Here is a 21973-nt window from a genome sequence, read left to right as displayed (position 1 = left end):
GATTTAGAAAAAAAAAAACCAAACTAATTCCATTGTAGGATTTGAGAGAAGAGTGATTGTAGATATGAAGATAATTTAGAACATGTAGGAGACAATAAGGGCCTATTCAAAGACTATGGCATTGAGAATAAAGAAGATAGAATGAATTTGAACCACATTTTGGGACAAAATTTAAAATATTTGCATCCTATTTTTTCTTTCCTGACATATAATAAGACAGAGAATAGTAGGTAGTTAATAATATTTTTAAAATTGAAATAGAATTGAACTTGTTGTGAGAAACAGGAGAGAAAGCAATTGAAGATGCCTGAGATATCTCTTTTGGATGAAAGTATATATGAATGTTATGAGTTGAGAACGAATGTCAGAGGAGAGCTGGATTGGAGAGGAATTTGAAGAGAATGCCTTTGATATAGCAAATATGAGGAATCTGAATAAATAAAGGTTAAAAATGTCTAATGGTATTTGAGAAATATAGCTCTGAAGTTTAGAAAAGAATTCAATTCTGGAAACAGGTAACTTCAGAGCCATTAATATAGGTGACTTTATGAAATTGTGAAACATGCTCTTTGATGACTCAAAAGTGAGAATAAAGTTGAAAATGGAACCTTTTCTACAATGAAGGAGATGACAAAATGTCACCTATTCATCCTTATTGAGACTTTGTCTCTTGTTCTTTCCCTCTGTTAACACCTTTCTGTTTTACTTCGTCCCTTATTGACACTGTATGGTCTGTGTTAACTAAGTTTGCTTATTTGATTAAGGGGTGATCTGCCAGGTTTGTCCACTGAAGTTACTATTTTTTCCCTTGATAGTTCCTAAGGAATTTGTGAGCAGGTATTTCACACTTTTACACACCAGTTTTAGTAAACTTTACCTTCATTCTTATTCTGTATAATGTTACTTTTTTTTTTTGAGACAGGGTCTTACTAACTCTTGCCCAGGCTGGAGTGCAGTAGCGTGATCTTGGCTCGCTGCAACCTCCACCTCCTATGGATGTTACATTTTTAATCAAATGGAATATGTAAACAAGTGTTTTTTTTTTTTTTAATTCTACTTTTCAAAGGCCACCACTTTTAATAAATTCTGTGTTTTTAGTCATTCTATATAAAATAGTTGTTAATGCAGAGATCATTAGTGTTTTCTACTCCTATCTTCTCACCCATAGTTTTAGTGCTGGGACTCTTGCACCATTCAAAGGACAAAATTCCTAACATTATAGTCTGTCAGTTTCATATAATGTCATATTTTAATTTGCTTTGTATTTGGACCATGGTTTCTTACTCAGGATTTATTTTTTTCTGGAGTTTCTATTTACTTTTACTTTTTCTCATTGAGAAAAAAGCATAGTTTCTTTATCAAGTGATTTAATATTTTCCAGTTCCTTAGTCCTTATATCTACTGCTTGAAATACATTCCATTCTTCTTTGGAGGCATTTTTCATGGAGCCATTTAATTAATTTCTTGGGCTAATTTCTTGATGTTAGTTTCTGTAACATCTCTCATTTTGGGGCTTCTTCTTTCCTAAATTAGTTCTACATCTTTCTCTTTCTGAGTTTACATCCTGTTTTTTTTGGAGAATATCTTCAAATAATTACCTCAGAACAGGCAACTGGGAAGTAAAGTTTCTGAGTCTGTGTCTGTTTGAAAGGGACCTTGTGCAGCCCTCATGTTTGACTGATAATTTAGCTGAATGTGAAATTCTGGGTTCAAAAAATAATCTTCCTTAAGAATGATGGATGGTGGTACTGGGAAAAGGAATATATAGGGCATAAAATTTATTTATATGGTTGTATAGCTTTAAAAAAGGAAAAATACTTAAAGGTCTTAAAAGTTAGCATTGATTCACAGGTAGAAGGCTGCTGCTAGTCAGATTCTTGTCCTTTTATTCTTTAAAAATTTTTTTTAGTTAAAAAAACATTTCCCTCAGTGAAAGCATGTTCCTTTTATCCTTCCTATTTCAGGGATTTATAACATGTCTAACTATGGGTTTTCTTTCCTAATTTCTGCTTGGTATTTGATGGGTGCTTTTAATAAAGATCCTCCTTCAGCTTAGAGAAATTAAAAAAAAATTTCTTAATAATTTTATCTTCTTATTTTTTTCTTCCTCCATGTTCTTTCTGGAATTGGTTTTCTGCTTCTCTTATCGTTTTCTCTTTTTCCACTGTTTTCTTTTTTGTTCTAAGTTCTATGAGATTTCCCTGATTTCATCTTCTTTTCCTTCGGTTGAGTAAAAAATTATAGCAGTCATATTTCTAATTTTCAAAAGTTCTTTCTCTTTTTTCTTGGATTTTCTTACATTCTGTTCTTATTTCATGAAAACTGATTATCTTCAGTCCCTCTGAAGATTATAAAGACTATATAGCTAGTTAGAAAAGCTCAATGACCCCATTAGACTTTCTGTTCATTTAGTCATGTCCACAGTTGTCATTCTCCCCTTTTCATTATTCATTCATTTCACTAATACTTATAAGTACCTTCCATATAATGAGCACTGTTCTAGGTGCTAGGATTACAATAGTGAAAAATAAAAATCTCTATTATCATATAGCTTGCATTCTAGTAGGGCATACACACAATAAGAAAACTATAATATATTGGGTAGTGATAAATGCTCAGGAGGAAAAAGTATTGAGCAAAGACCCTAAGGGAAAGGAGGAAGGAAATGCTGGCATCTGAGGGATAAGATTTTCAGGTAGAAATTTTCAAGTACAAAGACATGATCTCAGAGTGTTTGAGGAACAGCATGGAGGCCACATGGCTGTAGCCAAGAGAAAGTGAGGGGGAGTAATGGAAGTTGAGGTCAGAAAGGAAACTGGGAGCCAGATGTAAAGACTTTAGGGGACGCAGAATAAAATCAATAATAACTACAAGTTTGAGGCCTGAGCAAGTAACATAATCTAACAGCCATCAATTAAGGTGAGAAAGACTCAGGAATCAACTGAGATGAAAAAGCTGTTTGAAGAGTAGGTAGGGGGATGTATATCATGAATTCAGTTGGAGGTATTAAACATGAGATGTTGTATAGGATATTGGATATGTCAGTCTGGAGTTCAGAGGAGAGATATGAATTAGAAAGTTATAAATTTGGGAGTCATCAATATATAGATGCCATTTAAAGCCAAGAGATTATATGAAATTGCTTCGAAGGGAGCATAGGTAGAATAAAGAAGAGGTTTAAGGACTGAGCCCTTGGGCATTCCAAGAGGTCAGGGAGGTCAGAGAGACATAGAAGAAACAACAGAGAACAGAGTAATAAAGTTGAAGGAATATCAGGAAAATGTTCTGGCAGCCAGAAGGAAATATTTCAAGAGGAAAATGCTGCTGATGAGTCCAAATAAGAGTAGCACTGCAAATTGCATTGAATTTATCATTGAGGAAGTTATTGGTGACCTTGACAAAAGCAGTTTCAGTGAAGAAGAGTTTGGAGAAGAGGCAATGACATGATTGGAGTAGGTTTAAAATGGAGAGAAAAGGAGTATATAGACCGTTATTTTAGGACTTCTGGAGAAGCAAAAAAATTTTTAGTAGCAGGCAGAAGTGTGGTCACAGGAGGATTTGTTTTGTTTGAAGATGGGAATGATTAGGTAGAGTGCGAGATGCTGGAATGAAGTTCTTGATAGGTGAGAAATGATAGACTTTTCCACACAAATAGAATAATTATCTTTAGCTAGGGGAATAGATAGTTCATCCATAATAATAGGGAAAAATAGATTTTATGGACATAAGATGCAGGTATGTGAGTATTTGTGATTGTAGAAATTTGTAGGAGGTTTTGCAATGTCTATCAGAGGGGAATATGAAGGTTTTAGAGGATTAAGTAGAGATGAGAAAACATGAAAGAGTTATCCAGGAGAATGGGTTACTGAATGAACTTGATAAATATACAATTTCTGTGAAGCATTACAGTTACAGTTAAAATTATTAATGAATTTAAAGTGAGACCAGTCAGCATTCTGGTATATTTTCCTCTGGCTAAATGCAGCTGCAAAGGTGCAGGCCCAGCAAAGTTGAATCTTATCAAGGTTGTGGTTTAGCCAGCTGGATTCCATGAAGTGAGAAAGAGGTGAGGGAATTGAAGGTGGAATTGAAGCTGGGTTATGAGGGAAGTGAGGACATGAGGTGGGTAAAGGACAGTGAAAATGTGGTAGGATCAATGGATTATGGGACCTCATGAGGATAAAAGGACTATCCCTTGGAGTTGGTATATTAGAGGGACAGTTTTAGAAAGATAGAAGAATGGGATACTTGAAATCAAGATTATAGAAGGCTCCAAATATTGATAATGCTCAAAGTCTAGGGTTTGACCATGGGCATGGTGTAAAAAGTAAGGTGAGGGACAAGATATTTGAAGGAGAGGAAGTCAAGGAATTGAGAGGACAGGGAATGAAGAGACCATCTATGTCATTAGTTTTTAAACTAGGTCCATGGATGGGATTATATGGTGACCATATGGGATGATAGCAGTACATGTGACTTTGCCTCCAACAGAAACCACAGATATTTTCATATCGTTACAGTTTTTGCATTCTTTTCAAAATATTTTTATTCATCACTGTTGTGAAATTATGGAAGTTATTAGAGCCACTGAAGATCTTATTTAAAGTGTTATGCAAGTTATATGTATTCTTTTTAAAAAATATTTTGATAACTATTTTACTAAATTGGTTTTATTTAGTAAATATATATATTTCCTATATATTTTTTCTGCATTTAAAATATTCTGAGGAGGAGTCCTTAGTTTTCACCCTTAGACTTCCAAAGGGATTCAGAATATATGCACATGCACATACATGTATTTTAAGAATCTGTGATATAAGAAGATATTGAAATCAACAACTATTTCAGGAATGATGTTGCAGAGAATGACAGTAATCCAGAATCTGTTATTTTTAAGGAATGAGAGGACTGACTTGGGATCAATAGATAAATGCAACTGGGAAAGGAGGGAGAAGATCATGGCACGAGGTTCAATGCTGGTGTTTGTTTGTTGAGAAGGGAGAAAGAATTGTTTGGAAATGACAGTGAGTTGCAAGAACATCTGACGCTACCTTCAGGTCCAATAGGAGGCATGTAGAAGAGAAAGCAGCCACTGTTCCAGAGGACTACAGGAAAGGAGTATCATTTAGGGAGCTTCAGGTTTTTGTTAGAGCAAGATGAAGTGAATATTCACAGATGAAGCTGGGGATAGAGGAGATTTTATTGATGATTGACTTTGAGTTTGAGAGAACACAGTAGAAGTGTTTCAAATAATCGGGAGAGGCAGGAGATGGGATCAGAAAACATGATGTACGTAATCATATGAGAATTAGAATCCAGAGGGTGAGGTTTGGGCTTCTCATAGGAATTTATACTGCCAGGAAAGAGGACACATGGTGAGATTAACCCTGATGGTCCTGAGGCAGATAGTGTAAAGGTGAATGGGGATACTGAGGTAAGTGAGAGCAGGGCTCTTGTCAGGCATGCATAGATTTCTAGTACTCCCACTAACTTCAGGCCCTCCATCATCTGGTTTTCAGTCCCTTTTTAATCTCATAATCACTCTCCCCTTCCCTCCTTTCAGTCACTGTAGCTCCTGATTGTTTCTGAAATACTGTAAGCATGCTCCTACCTCATTGCTTTTGCATTTGCTGTTGCCAGTATCTGGTCTGCTCTTTCCCAAGATATATGTTTAGCTTGCTTCCTCATTTTATTCAGGTTTCTGCTCAAATACCACCTTATTAGAGAGGATGGTTGCAACTATCCAATATAGTTTCTATAATTCTCTCACTTCTAATTATTCTCTGTCCTTTTTGATTGCTTTTATCTCTCTTCTTAATGTTTATTACTACCTGCTTCATCATTTATTTGTTTAATCAATTAGCTTTTTTTAAAATTTTTATTTTATTTTATTTTTTTTAGACAGAGTCTTGCTCTGTTGCCCAGGCTCTGGAGTGCAGTGGCGTGATCTCAGCTCACTGCAACCTCTGCCTCCTAGGTTCAAGCGATTCTCCTTCCTCAGCCTCCCGAGTAGCTGAGATTACAGGCATGCGCCACCACGCCCAGCTAATTTTTGTATTTTTAGTAGAAGCAGGGTTTCACCACATTGGTCAGGCTAGTCTCAAACTCCTGACCTCGTGACTGACCTGCCTCAGCCTCCCAAAGTGCTGGGATTACAGGTATGAGCCACCGCACCAGCATAATTAGCTTTTTCTAGCTCCTCCCACCAAAATGTAAGTACCATGATAGAGCTGGAACTTTGGTTCACTGTTGTATCCCTACCATGTAGCATAGTATCTGCCTTGTGATAGGCACTTGTGAAAGCATATTTTGTGAAAAAATAAATAAATACAGAAACAGCCCTTAGAGGATAAGAGAATTATAGTATAGTGGTTAAGAGTTCTGGCTCCAAAGTCAGTCACATGAGTTCATTGTTTAACTTTGCTCCATCTCAGTTTCTCATCTACAAAGTGGAACAGATAGTGGTACGTCAAAGAGTTATTAAGAAGAGATAATGTTATAAACATTTTACAAAGTACCTAACATATAAAATCTCTGGATTGTCCTTCCAGAGTCTTTTCATTCTTGAAATTAGAGATTGTGTTTACTTACCAGGCTTCTGACTTCATTTTTCCCCAGCAAATCAAGTCTCTTGTCTGGTAACTTTCAATTTTCTTGTGCCCACAGACCAGCATGACTTTAGTCTCTAGCCTTTCTGGACTGTAGCCTAGACCCTGCTTCCTACATATCCCTCTTATCAAAACTTATACTTGCCCCCTATTCTGCAGGAACTGTGTTCATTTTATAGCACATTGTTGATCTACCTGAGGTATTAGAATATGTTAATGGCATATTATGTTATTTTTGCTAGTATTTGCATTTAATATAGGGACTATTTTCCTTAAATTAAAGCAAACAATGGTGAAAATTATATGAAGTGACTCAGGGCTGCTTTTTTTGTTTGCATTCCTCAGCTCATTTCATGTAGGTGACTGCCAACTTAATCTATAAATTAGAGCAACTCTGATTATGTCTTATCATTCCTTCCAAGCATAAGGTACTTAACATGAATTTCCCTAAACAGAATCATAGAGGTTTAGAATTCAAAGGGACCTTAGAGATTATCTGGACTAGAGGTTTTCAACTTTCTTTTTAAAGCAGCAAAACTCCTTTTTCAAATGAAATGTTATGTGGAAACTTAATATATAGATTAATAAAAGCACAACTGATTCCTAAACCCAGGAATCCAAGCCATGTAGGTCTCCCTTTGTTGTCTGGGGCAATCCCCTGAGGGCACTTCCATGGAACCCTTAGGGCTCCCCAGAGTGCTGTTTTAAAACCACTAATTTAGACCAACTCTTTCATTTTTCCAGCTGAGGAAATACACCCAGAGAGTTTTTATTTTATCTGGTGTTACAGGGTAAATCAGTTGGGTTAAGAGCAGTCCTCACATGTGCCGTACTTAGGAAAACATTATTAGACAAGGGTGGAAATTCTTATTTCAGATAACTTTTACTATCTCATTCTTTTTCATCAACAAAGTTTTATTTATACCTATTACATGTGGGACATTTTCTGTGGTTGTAACTGATACAAAGAAATAGGAGACATAACCCTTTGCCTTAAAAAGCAAATAATCTAATTGGGAAGCTAAAACATGAAGTTGAAAACTTATACCAACTTTAAATAAGACTTCAAGACTTGAGATGTAACAAAGCAGTGTGGAATTAATTGAAAATAAGTGATACTGAGAATTAGCTCTATTGGAGCTCAGTGAAGGGTGAAGCTACTCCATTTGGACTAGAGAAGGTTTTTAAAGAGGAGAGATAACTAAACTGAGTAGCACTTGGCTAAGTAGATAGGGATAAGGTGATAAAATACTGTAAGTAAGGGCAGAACTTTGAATTCCAGTACCTTCACTTACCTCTGTGTAATATTGGTCAAGTTTTCTGAGCCTGTTACTTCATCTGCAGAATGGGGATGTATGGGATGTGTGTTAATTAACAACTTATTAGTTGATGCAACATAAACCTCAAAATGTCAGTGATTTATCACAATAGAAGTTTATTTCTTGTGTGTGTCTGTGTCTACATCAGACAGCTTTCTAAGAGGTCACGCAGGGACCCAGGTTCCTTCTTTTTTGGTTTCTACCTACCCTAGGTATTTGGAGTTGTCTTCATTCAGTGAGGAAAGAGAGTAGAAGATTCCACTGCAGAGGTATTCAGAGGTCGGGCTGAAAGTGTTATATAACCCTCTGCCCATATTTTTTTGTCCAAAACTCAATCACAAAGCTATATCTAAACACAGAGGATATAATTACATGCATAATGTGGAACTGAAATAAGTTTTAGTATTCACATAAAACCTCTGTTACCTCACAGAGTCATTGTGAAATTGGAGGAAATCATGTATGTGACATGCTGGGTACAGTGCATAGCATATGGAGGTATTTAAATGTTCTTTTTAAAGAATAGGAACATTTATATAATGTTTTACTGAGTACAGATAATTCGCTATTTTTTTTTTTTATTAACATGTGTTTTAACCCTGTCTTTGGAGAAGTGCCTATTTATTTTTAGCTCTTGGTAATAATGATAACTAATATTTAAAATGATTCTCCTTGGTAAGTTCTTTGTTTATTTTTCTTTTAGCATGGTGTTATTGCTACAGAAGATGAAGAATATTTTATTGAACCTTTAAAGAATACCACAGAGGATTCCAAGCATTTTAGTTATGAAAATGGCCACCCTCATGTTATTTACAAAAAGTCTGCCCTTCAACAACGACATCTGTACGATCACTCTCATTGTGGGGTTTCGGGTGAGTGAGTGTGCAGCTTTTAGAAAGCATATTGTATTGGATTGCTGCTTTTTCTTTCTTATGGCAAGTATAGTAAGGTTAGCAATAAAAGTAAGTAGGAATTTGACTAGGATTATAATGTTCAGAGCCCTTTTAATGGATGTCACCTACCGGTAGTTTTTTTTTTTAACATTTTTTTCTCTCTGCTTCTTAGGTTGGGTTTCTTTCTTTCTTTTTTTTTTTTTTTAACTTTTTTTAAAATTATACTTTAAGTTCTAGGGTACATGTGCACAACGTGCAGGTTTGTTACATATGTATACATGTGCCATGTTGGTGTGCTGCACCCATCAACTCGTCAGCACCCATCAACTTGTCATTTACATCAGGTATAATTCCCAATGCCACCTACCAGTAGTTTTAAATCAATTTGAGAGCTCTTTGAGAAGTCTTCAAACTAAATTTGTATAAAATTCATTTTCTTTTTTTGGTTGAAGGGAAAAAAATAACCATCTTATTTTACTTAGGTAATAGCTATAGCTTTTTTGCACAGGTATACTGTAGTACTCTGTGGTATTTGTTTAGCCTGATATTTTTATGCTAGTAGCAGGAATCTAGACACTTGAAGAAGACTTGAAGAATCTTAAGGTAGTATTCAAAAGTAGTGTTAGCACTGAGTGAGGATACTATAAAAATATGTAGTACGGACAACAAACCTAGACTTCAGTGGTCAAGGAGAACTTCATGGAAGAAGTGACTTCTAAGCTGAGGCCCGGGGGAAAAGTGAAGGTAGCTGTGTAGAAGTGGAGAAAGCAGTGGCTATAGTGTTTCACATAGAGAAAATAGCGTTTATGAAGCTCCTAAACCAAAAGGGAGAATGTCATGTTATATAAATTGACAGACAGTTCATGTAACTGGATATTAGAATGTGGGCTGGAGGGATAAAGGTGAGGTTCATAGTGGTTGGGGGAAGTGGTTGTGAGAGATGAAACTGGAAAGATTAGCAGAGGCCACATCATGAAGAGCTTATAAACCATGTTAAGGGGTTTGTTTATCCTAAGTACACTAGAAACCCACGGAAAGGATTTAAACAGGAAGAATAACATAATCAGATTTGTGTTTTACAAAGACTACTCTGGCAGCAATATGGAGATGGAATTAGAGAAGAGCAAGGCTAGAGCTAAGGAGTTAGGAGGATGTTAGTCTAAAGGTGAGAAAATGTAGAGAAACAGTGGATATAACATAGCATAGCAAAAAGAACATGCGCTTTGGTATAGCATAGGACCAATTACCCAACCTCTCTGAGTGCTCATCTCAGCACATACTAGTTACCCAACCAAACTGTAACTATCATTAAAATGACTGTTTCTAGTACACTAAAGTGTTATTATATTAAAAAAATTTTTAAAGATTTATTCTATATAGTTCCAGTAGCTAGAACCAGGGGCAGAATGTTTCAGAGAGAGATTTCAGCTTAATGCAAAGGTAAAGTCACCAACAAATACATTTAGTAAAAAATAGAAAGGGTTGGCCATACGTGGTGGCTCATGCCTGTAATCCCAGCACTTTGGGAGGCTGAGGCAGGCAGATCATAAGGTCAGGATTTTGAGACCAGCCTGGCCAATATGGTGAAACCCTGTCTCTATTAAAAATACAAAAATAAGCCAGGCGTGGTGGCGCTTGCCTGTAGTCCCAGCCACTTGGGAGGCTGAGGCAGAAGAATTGCTTAAACCCGGGAGGCGGAGGTTGCAGTGAGCCCAGATCGTGCCACTGCACTCCAGCCAGGGTAACAGAGCAAGACTCCATCTCAAAAAAAAAAAAAGAAAGAAAGAAAGGACTGCCTTGTGAATTAGTGTATGATATGCATCATCCTTTTGTTTCTTCTCCATATTCTTCATGGGCTTGTTTTCTTCTTAAGTATTAAGTCTTCTTAACCTACTGTTCTCATTCTGCACACTTTCTTCTTGAGTAATCTCTGAGGCTGTTAATTAGGTCCTTGTTGGTCAAGAATAGTTGGTACCAGAAAAAGACAACTTACAGTGAATCTACTTAAAACTTGAAATAAAATTCCATAGTTAATAATGAAAACAGAAGATTTATTCAGTCTTTGTATTGAGTAATGAAACGAAACATTATGGAAATAAGTTTTTCTTATATTTAACAACATTTAGACTGTAAGTATAACTATATGTAAATTCTTTAAAAACTAGAATTCAGTCCGGACACAGTGGCTCACGCCTATAATCCCAGCACTTTGGGAAGCCAAGGCAGGCGGATCACGAGGTCAGGAGATCGAGACCATCCTGGCCAACATGGTGAAACCCTGTCTCTACTAAAAATACAAAAATTAGCCAGGCATTGTGGCACATTCCTGTAGTCCCAGCTACTCAGGCTGAGGCAGGAGAATTGCTTGAACCTTGGAGGCGGCGGTTGCAGTGAGCCAAGATCACTCCGAGAGTGAAACTCCTTCTCAAAAAAAAAAAAAAAAGAAAGAAAAAAAAACTAGGATTTAAATATTCAGTTGTTTATTATAATGTAATTATTCTACCATTTTTCCATAATATGCCAACCTTCACTGTATGATGGTAAAGAAGATCACTTTTGTAAAAATCTTTAAAGATTTTATCATATTCTGAAAAGCCTACCTCTTAATCCTTTCATATTTAAATTATCCTTTTTTGAAGTATGTATCACATTATTTTAAGTCAGTCAGATCCTTATTTTTTAATGGTTTACGCATTAGTGAAACACTTCTCCAAATCCATTCTTATGGCTGTCATAAAATTCTGTCCTTTTGGGGAAAGATTCTCCTACCATCTCTCATTTGGATTACTGTGAGAATTTCCTTACCAGTGTTCCATTTCAATGTTTCCAATTCACTTGCCATTTCTACTACCCCGAACTCTAGTCTGTTTATTTTAGACCCTCATTATCTCTTGACGAGACCACTATACTGACTTTCTACTTATGCTTTCTGCCTCCAGGTTTGTGTTCTTGTTTTCAGTAAAATCTATCCCCTAAATCTGGCTGTATCACACACCTTGAAAAACTTCACTGGCTTCCTATTACTGGGAATATAATAATATTCCCCTATATTCTGGGCAAGTGTTACTAGACTTTATTGGAAAAAAAATATTTTGTGTTTAGTAGTAAATTTGGGAAATGTCTGGCTAACATCTTAATTGTAATACTGTTTCAACAGCATAGGTCAAGTGAGAGATGTGTATTTATAGGCATACACTGCCAGTTAGCCTATTACCTGGAATTCAAGTTTATGTCAAAATATAAGATATGAAAACCCCCTTGACACTGGATATATTTATCTTATATTCAGATACTATTTTTTTCCATTCTAATTAGATTCAAACTATGAATTTTTAAAAATTTTATAGAAGTAATAAATGTTCCTTTTAGAAAATACAGGACAAAAAGGAAAAAAAGAAACTGAAAATTACTTATTCCAACACCCAGAGATAACTAAGTATTCTTCTAGTCCATTGAAATAGATGTTATTACGTCTCTATATCTTCATTATCTACTTATATATTCATTAAGTAAATATTCATTTAGTACCTGTATGCAAGGCTATTCTAGGTGCTGGGGATGCAGCAGTAAATAAAGCAGAAAAAGTCCCTGCTCTCATGGAGTTTATATTCTAGTGAGGAAAGACAGTTAACTAAATAAGCAAACAAACAAACAAACAAATATATGGCCAACTGTCCAGAAGTAGTAAGTACTATGAACAAAAATAAAGCAGGTTAATGAAATAATAGTGAATGGCTGTATATATTCAAACACTTTGATATTGATCAAAAAGTTAAAATCTTATTTCAAATGGCAATGAAATCCATATATTGATTTTGGGAAAAAGTTACCGTGTTGTATGTGTTTATGAGCAATATTTTCCTAACATGCTATAATCTAATCAAAATTAAATTAAGCAAAGCATCTCTAACAGGTATCATTTGAAGAACTACTGATCTTTATTTTGAAACAAAGCAAATTAATCTCGTTTTCTATTTTAGACTAAGAAAGATAGTACTTACAGATCACTAAGCTTAACATTAAGAAGTCAATTGGCAATTATAGAATGCATAGTTTTATAATGAGCTAGTTTTGCTGGATTAATTTAATTTTTAAAATGAAACTGAAGATGTTCTCTCTCTTGATTTTATTCATTCAGTATATGTGTATATGTATAAAATATTGAATATATAATTATATATGCTATATATAAAATGCCTTTGATGGACATTCATAAATAAAAATATATAGTTTTAATGTTCAAATAATTTGTAGTTTGTTAGAGTGATAGCCAAGCCAACTAAAAATTTTAAAAACTAAAATGTTGAAAATTAGGACAATAACAAAGATGATGATAACACCGATTACCTTACACTGAATACATTTTTAGTTTTATTATTATTATTTTTGAGATGGAGTTTTGCTCTTGTTGCCCAGACTAGAGTGCAGTGGTGCCATCTCAGCTCACTGCAACCTCCGCCTCCCAGGTTCAAGCAATTGTCTTGCCTCGGCCTTCCGAGTAGCTGGGACTACAGATGTGTGCCACCACACCCAGCTAATTTTTGTATTTTTTTTTTTTTTTTTTTTAGTAGAAACATTAATTTAGGATTTGAAATATTTTACTGGACAAAATACTTGAAATGTTTACCAATCTGTTCTCTTTTTTTTTTTAGTTTTTGAGATGGAGTTTTGCCCTGTCGCCCAGGCTGGAGGGCAGTGGTGTGATCTTGGCTCACTGCAATCTCTGTCTCAGGTTCAAGTGATTCTCCTGCCTCAGCCTCCTGAGCAGCTGGGATTACAGGCGCCCTCCCCACATCTGGCTAATTTTTGTATTTTTAGTACAGACGGGGTTTCACCATGTTGGCCAGGTTGGCCTCAAGGTCTGACCTCAGGTGATCCACCCACTTCAGCCTCCCAAAGTGTTGGGATTATAGGCGTGAGCCATCACACCCGACCTGAATACATTTTAAATGAGAACTACCATTGCTTTGTGTTTATTGCACAATAATGTCTAATTGTTTTCACAATATTTTAAATAAAAATAAGGAGAAATTGAATGGGTCAGAGAAAGGGAAATGATCAAAAGAATGAAAATAAAATCCTATATTTGGACATTTAAGCTGTTTAGCCAGAGTAAGAGACTAGGCATGACTTGAATACATGAGTGGTTTTATGATCACAGAGGACTGAGCAGGAGAAATTGAAGTTATATTGATGTGGAAAAGCTTTCAGCTGTTTTGTAATAATATTAGCCAATAAAACCTAGTGGCTTACTCAGTATACTTTTAGTATTTCACAGTTTCTGTTGGTCAGGAGTCTGTGCATGGATGGGTCATCTGCTTAGCCTCAGCCAGGGCTGAATTCTCATCTGGAATCTTGACTGAGGAAGAATCCACTTCTCTACCTCCATAGTTGTTGGCAGCATTCAGTTCTTTGTGGTTACAGATAGCTTTAGTTTTTTGGATGATTGTCTTCAGATGTCAGTGTCAGTTCACCAGTATGATTGTTTGCTTTCTCTAAGTCAACAAGGGAGAGACTCTAGGTAAATGCTACAATATTATGTAACATAATCATGTACTAATATACTCAAAATCACATACATCTCATCATTTTTGCTGTATTCTGTTAGTTAGAAGCAAGTCACAGGTCCTACCCATATTCAAAAGGAGGAAATCACAAAAGGATGTGAACATCAGGAGACAGAGGTCATGGAGGCCATCTGGAGAGTCTGTCTGCCACAAATGAATATAGAGAAACACTTACTATCTGGAGGATATACTATTGAAATAAGAAGTGGTGTTTATGTCTTTGCTTCTCTTGACTTTAGGAGTTTCAGGAGTATTTAACTGATGGGTCTTATGATCATTTCCACCTCATTTCCCAAAATTTATTCATCCTACTGTCTTAACACGTTTCCTGCTGCTGTAACAGAATACCTGAGACTGGATAATTTAAGAACAGTAAAAGTTTACTAAGCATATAGTTCTGGATGCTGGGAAGTCCAAGAGCATGGCTCCGGCATCTGGTGAGGGTCACCTAATGGAGGAAAGCAAGAGGAGGAAGTGAGTGCACACAACAGAGAGAGGAAATTGGGCTGAACGCATTATTTTTTATCAGGAACCCACTCCCACAATAACCAACCCACTCCTACAATAATGGTTTTAATTCCTTCATGAGGGTAGAGCCCTCAAGTTCTAATCATCTCTTAGAGGCCCCAGCTGTTAATACTGTTTCAATGGCAATTAAGTTTCAACGTGAGTTTTGGAGGAGATATTCAAACCATAGCACCTACCAATGCAGTTTTTTAAAGAGAAAGGCTAAAGAAGTTAGAGAAATGAGAATAGTTACACTTTCTGTCAAGTGTATCATATATATTAATCTAATTATTCCTCACTAAATTTTTCAATAGTGAGGATGAGAAAGATTTCCTGTTCAATATAAGGTTGTGGAAGATATACAGAGGCCCTCTACATGCTCAAGTTTATTTAATGAAGATGATAATCAGTGAGGCAGGTGTTTACAAATGCCGTAGCACTAAAAGGCTGCTTCTATACTGAAGAACCAAATGTGTAGAAAACAAAGGATACATTGCAACCCGTGCTAAATGTGGTTCAAAGCAAATTATGCTGGAATCGTGATCTTTCAACTCTAATTGATTGTCTCTTACTTCTAGGCTTTGGAAAAGAAGTACTTTGAGTACTCTGTCAGAATAAATAGTTGTAGACTGCCGACCTAAGTGAAAAAAGTAATTCATTGCCTTTTAGAATTGAGATTTCTAGAGCAGTAGAATTTATTCTAATTAAAATAGCTTAATGGAAGCATCTTGTTTTAAAATGAATGCTCAAAAGTGTCTTTGAAATAGATTTTTGCAAAATCAGGTTCTCTATCAGAGCTGTCTTAGACTGATTCAAAAGTTCATGCTCTAGATGCTTTTTAAATAACTTTAAATGATTCTTTAAAGTATATATCCTAAATTTAAATGTATCAAGATATAATTACTGGAATAATATGAAATGATTATTTGAAAATTATTTTTATTAATTCATTTATTAGATTTTTTTTGTTTTCATGAGCAGTTGAATTTTTTTTCAGATAACATTATTTTCAAAAATTTACAGACTTTTTTCTCACTACTGCATTTTCTCATTCTCTTCCCTTTGAAACATCTTAATATATTAGATAATTTATGAGAAGCAAGTCTACATGAAAGATTTTTAAATAAATATGTTTAATTAGTGAACTTACCTGAATTGGTTGCTTTTATTGTAGATTTCACAAGAAGTGGCAAACCTTGGTGGCTGAATGATACATCCACTTTTTCTTATTCACTACCAATTAACAACACACATATCCACCACAGACAGAAGAGATCAGTGAGCATTGAACGGTTTGTGGAGACATTGGTAGTGGCAGACAAAATGATGGTGGGCTACCATGGCCGCAAAGACATTGAACATTACATTTTGAGTGTGATGAATATTGTAAGTTTGATCCCTCTATATAATATTTTATTTCATATTTGTTGTGTTTTTGACTAAGGTCATAAATTTTTGCTGTGAAGTTAATAATGATAAGAATTTACCTGTCTAAAATGGTAAAAGATTGGTCTAGTATTGTTTCAGTTCCATAGAAATACATTTAAAGATGACTTTATCATTCATTTTTAGATAATACGACAGTTTTAGTGGATCGTTAAATCTTGTTTGAGGGTTTTGTTTTTCTTTTTTAACTTGAAACATCAGCTCACCCTCTAATTTCCATGCTGTAGTTCATGTCTAGGAGAAAATATTTATTGAGGTAGACTGGTATAAAAACCTTTTACCAAGGCACTTTGAGGGTAGAGTTCTAAGTGATACAGAGTAATGTATACAGTGGTTAAATTTATAAAAAATTATTTTAGCACTTAAAAAATCAAACTATCACCCTATGATTTTTGTCTGACTTTATGTCTTTTCTTATTTTCTGGAGGTCAGGTTGCCAAACTTTACCGTGATTCCAGCCTAGGAAACGTTGTGAATATTATAGTGGCCCGCTTAATTGTTCTCACAGAAGATCAGGTAAGAATGTGTTAGTTTATAAGTCTAAGATTCTTAACAGACAGGCTATAGAGCTATAGAATTACTTATTATTAAATAATATGTTTTATTATTGCTCCTATTAGGAAGTTCTAGTTGGATATGAGTTTTAGCTCTACACATTTAATATCTTAAGCAAATTTAAAAAAAAAGAATATACCTTTTATGTTAAAGCTATATAGATTAGCTATGTTTCAGTATAAGGGTGAGCATTTGCATGGCATATCTTATAATAATGGTTTTCATTAGTTTTTATGTTGATAATCTCACATATGTTCACATTATCATTACAGCTGGAACTGGAAAAAAAAAATCTGTTCAATAATATACCAAATGAGCTCTAGGTCAGATATTACAGAAATAAAAATTGGCAAGAGATTATTCCTAGAAACCACTGCTTCTAATTATACTCCCACTTTAGTCTTCAAAAGTTTTAACAACTGACCTTAGTAATTTGTTTGGAACATTTCTGGTATGCATGTTGTATTGCAGCCAAACTTGGAGATAAACCACCATGCAGACAAGTCCCTCGATAGCTTCTGTAAATGGCAGAAATCCATTCTCTCCCACCAAAGTGATGGAAACACCATTCCAGAAAATGGGATTGCCCACCACGATAATGCAGTTCTTATTACTAGGTATGGTTTGTTGCAAGTATTTTTCCATTGATTATTGTGTTTATTCACTATTGTAATAAATTTGGTTCTATCTAAAGCCTCATTCAGATAATGAGTATAGAGAAAGCAAAATGGTAATTTATTTTTCACTACTGAGAAAGAATGTATTACACTATTATTGTGTTTGCATCAAATGAACCAAATAAGAAAAAAGAAAATATTAAAATTTGACTTAGAAATTTAATAAATGACTTTCCTTCTGCTGATAAGTTCTATTCATAATGTTTTATCGAAAGCATGTAGATAATTTGTTAACTGAACAAAATACACACTAAAACAAGATTAAACCATATGAGAAAATATATATCATAAAATTAAACCGTATGAGAAAATATATATCATAAAAATAAAGTGACCATTATTGGTTATAAAATATATTAACTATTTTTACCTTCCAGTTGTGTTAAAGTTTATTAAAAGAGAGGAGGAGATGGGCAGTTATACAACTTACTTGAATGTCTATCTAATTTAAAATACTTTAATTAAGATATATAAACATAAAGAAGCAGATTGATTACACTATGTGTTGAACAGCTTGTCTCTCAAGCAAAATTATTTTTTGATGATAACCCATTGAATTTTTATATTGCTTTCCAGTTTTACAAAACTGTTTTCAGATCCATTTTATTCTTTACTCTCCAGCAACAATTCTGTAGAGAGTGTTATTATGTTAGGAATGAGGGAACTGGTAGGTAAGTTTCTCAAGATTACTCAGCTAATAAGTGAAAGAATATGGCTCAGATCCTGGTGATTCTGTCTTTGATTATACGATGCTATCTGTTTTAGTTTTTAATACTCTTAATTATAATTGGTTAGAAATATTACACTTAAATTATTTTAAGATAAGTGTGCCTTTTGACTTCTTATGAATATTTTAAAATAAAAAGTAACAATAAACAATAAGCAAAATGGAAGCATTATAGTCTTTGGTATGATGATTATTTCAATTTGCAAGACAGTATTTAACATACGCTTCATCTGTGATATGTTCATTGACTCTACATTAGGTTCTAGGGAGGGAATACAAAGTATATGAGTTAGAATCTTGAGATCCAGTAAGATAATGTAAACTTTAGAAAAATTTCCTGAGTAACTGAGTCGTACAGTGAAATTTCTGAATTTTTTTTATAGTTATACTCACTTTAATTGGCTTTATCTACCTGGCATCATAAGTGAGAAAATTTGGTTTATGACATGCCTGCTGAATAAAATCATCATATGGTTCTATATTAATACATGTTGACATTTTAGTCTGATAAAATTTGCAACCCCTTAGAGTCTTGTGGTCTAGAATATTCTTAAATATACTTAAGGAATTAAAAATATACTGGGAATTGTGCAAATGTAGAAACCTTTCTGTTAAAAAATATGGATGTTGATTAGTGTCAGTGAAATTACTAGAAGAAAATGTTGTTGTATATAGCTTACAAAATGATCATAAATATTTACGTGACTTTTGTATTTATATTTGTAAAGCCCTTTCTCTCTTCCCAAATGTGACACACAGTGGGCTCCCAATACTTCACATTTGCATTATTATATCTCCATTGGATTTTTACCTTTTGCCTCAAATGACAGAAGTTACACCAAGCATGTATATAGGTATTCAAGTAGTAGACTACATCTGGGCAGTTAGCCCACCTTTCTTTGCACTGGCTACAACATTCAGCTGTCCAACTTTTTACTCTGAATTCGCTTGGATATTTTCCTGATTCTCTGCAGGGCTCTTGTTTGCTTTTGTAAGCTACTTCGAGTGCCTTTTTGAAGTTTGAGATTTAAACATAAAATTTTATTTTTTATTTTATTTATTTTATTTTATTTTATTTTATTTTATTTTATTTTTTTGAGATGAGTCCCGCTCTGTCGTCCAGGCTGGAGCACAGTGGTGCGATCTCGGCTCACTGCAACCTCTACCTCCCAGGTTCAAGTGATTCTCCTGCCTCAGTCTCCTGAGTAGCTGGGATTACAGGTGTGTGCCACCATGCACAGCTAATTTTTTGTGTTTTTAGTAGAGATGAGGATTCACCGTGTTAGCCAGGATGGTCTCAATCTCCTGACCTCGGGATCCTCCCACCTTGGCCTCCCAAAGTACTGTAGGCATGAACCACCGTGCCTGGCCGAAAATTTTCTTTTTAAACTTGTCTCCTAAAGATCAGACTAGTACTAGAAATGATCTCAGAATTTAATAGAGTAGTAGTTCAAAGAGTTCATATCATATTATTTTAGATTGTCTAATGTAACAGAGGTTAGAAAAATGCTTTTTGGAGCAGTGTATAATTCTTTTTTGAATTCTTATTAAAGTTTCAAAGTAACTTCTAGCCTATTTAAAAGCTATAATTATTTTTGGATTGCTAGGGCCACAGAGTGACTTATCAAAATGAGAGGAGTATCATCTTTAATATTTAAAAATGGTTAGTTTTTGAGGATCAGAAGAGAGGTACCAGTGTTGGACTCTCTTATATATTTCTTATTTTGAAATCCAACATGTGTTTAAATCATACTACTAATTTTTGTAAAAATATTTTGAGAATTCCGCAGATGATTTTATATTAATGTTGAAAATTGGTTGATATAACTCACTTATTAACATGTTCAGGGGTTTGACCCGACTGTTTATGGGTAACATCATGTTGTATGTTTGCTTGAAATGTCAACTCACTAGGGAGAATGTATAATGTGTTTATCAAGAATGCCAGGGCTGGGCACAGTGGCTAATGCCTCTAATCCCAGCGCTTTGGGAGGCTGAGGAGGGCGGATCACAAGGTCAGGAGATCAAGAGCATCTGACTAACATGGTGAAACCCTGTCTCTACTAAAAATACCAAAAAATTAGCCAGACGTGGTGGTGGGCACCTGTAGTCCCAGCTACTCGAGAGGCTGAGGCAGGAGAATGGCGTGAACCTGCGAGGTGGAGCTTGCAGTGAGCCAAGATCACGCCACTGCACTCTAGCCCGGGTGACAGAGGGAGAAAAAAAAAGAATGCCAGAGGAAAAATGATGGATATGTTTATTTCCACTAGGCCAAATTTTGTCCCAGGGACTCAAAGGTTTTATGCAAAAACCATTTGAGATTGTAATCACTTAAGTAATAATAGTTACTTTTAAAAACTCAAAATGTTATCCCTTTCTTTAAAAATTGTATCTTATTATTTTATTTTGTTGATTTACATTTAAAATGTACTGTGCTCTGCAAAGCTATCAGATCACTCTGACTAGAGAGAAAGAAAATAAAGGAATTTTGAATGTTGTTTTTTCTGATATCAGTAATACTGAATGAACACCAAAGAACATATTAAAATGATTTATATATATTACATATGTGTATTTTATATGTACATATGTGTGCATATACTATGTTCTATATAATAGTTCATAATAAATAACATATAATATAATGAATACCTGTTATCACTACTTAGATTTATCAAATCTTAACTTTATGCTATACGAAAGAGCAGCTTTAAGCCACTTCCTAAAATGATGATTACCTCTCTATGTTGTATTAAGTACCTGACATCTTAACTCTGAATACCAAAGTTAGGGCTAAAATGTATACATTTGTAGACATATGGCAATATTTCTATAGTTTATTATATTTCATATATTATAAATATGCATTAATAGTAGAATAATAAAACTGATCTTTCATTTTTGTGATCTATATTTTTAGTTAAAATATCAGTATTAGTAACTGGTATTGATTGCTTTCATAGACTAAGATCTATTAGAATTATTTGATGATGATTAATATTCACCTAAATTAGTGAATGAAATTCACAGTATATCAGTGGTGAAATATAACATTACATACCTAGGTCAAGAAATGATTAATATTCCTTACTTGAAACTCTAGAAGCAGAATTTTTGAAGGCAAAATAGGACTGTACACACATAGTTAAAAAGCTAACTTGCTATAAAATTTGCAAATTGTCTTTATTAAGCTTTGTATTTTGTTGTTTTAAAATTATTACATTGACAAAAATTGTGTGTCTTTATGGTATTCAAATGATATTTAGATATATCTAAACATTGTAAAATGGCTAAATCTAGCAGTGGCTTGATATGTGTTGCCTCCCATACTTTATTAAGGTTTTTATTGATAAACCAAATTAATAGCTACTTAGGAATAAAAACCTGCAAGTTGACAGGTTATTTAATTTAATTAAATTTTCAAATGAAGTCGGGAAATATCCACCACAAGTTTAAAGTCAAGCCAATATCTAAATCTATTTTGTGGTAAAATACTCAAGAAATCTATTTGTTGTCTGAAATTCAGTAGGAATTCAAAGACGTGGAGTATATTTGCATCAATGTTTAGCAATTAGCATGAACAGACTAATGCATACATTTCTTGGCTTTCTCTCCTATAAAGTATTGGAATCAGGTTTTTCTATTTTTAAGATAATAATACATAACAGTTTATA

General features: G+C 34.4%; 1 protein-coding gene across 2 annotated transcripts in view; it reads left to right on the top strand.

The window, feature by feature from the left end:
- Window positions 1-21973, top strand: part of ADAMTS6 (ADAM metallopeptidase with thrombospondin type 1 motif 6) — a 337576-nt gene that overhangs the window by 12659 nt on the left and 302944 nt on the right. For both annotated transcript variants that reach the window (XM_030927871.1, XM_010368281.2), the window contains 4 exons: window positions 8631-8799; window positions 16069-16280; window positions 16773-16856; window positions 17367-17512. In XM_030927871.1, the coding sequence (XP_030783731.1) occupies window positions 8631-8799; window positions 16069-16280; window positions 16773-16856; window positions 17367-17512 (611 nt within the window). The remainder of the gene's footprint in view (window positions 1-8630; window positions 8800-16068; window positions 16281-16772; window positions 16857-17366; window positions 17513-21973) is intronic.

Source organism: Rhinopithecus roxellana, chromosome 3 (assembly GCF_007565055.1).
Source record: "Rhinopithecus roxellana isolate Shanxi Qingling chromosome 3, ASM756505v1, whole genome shotgun sequence".
NCBI classification, from domain to species: Eukaryota; Metazoa; Chordata; class Mammalia; order Primates; family Cercopithecidae; genus Rhinopithecus; species Rhinopithecus roxellana.
Note: the sequence above shows the minus strand (reverse complement) of the source record. Positions and strands in the feature narration are given on the sequence as shown.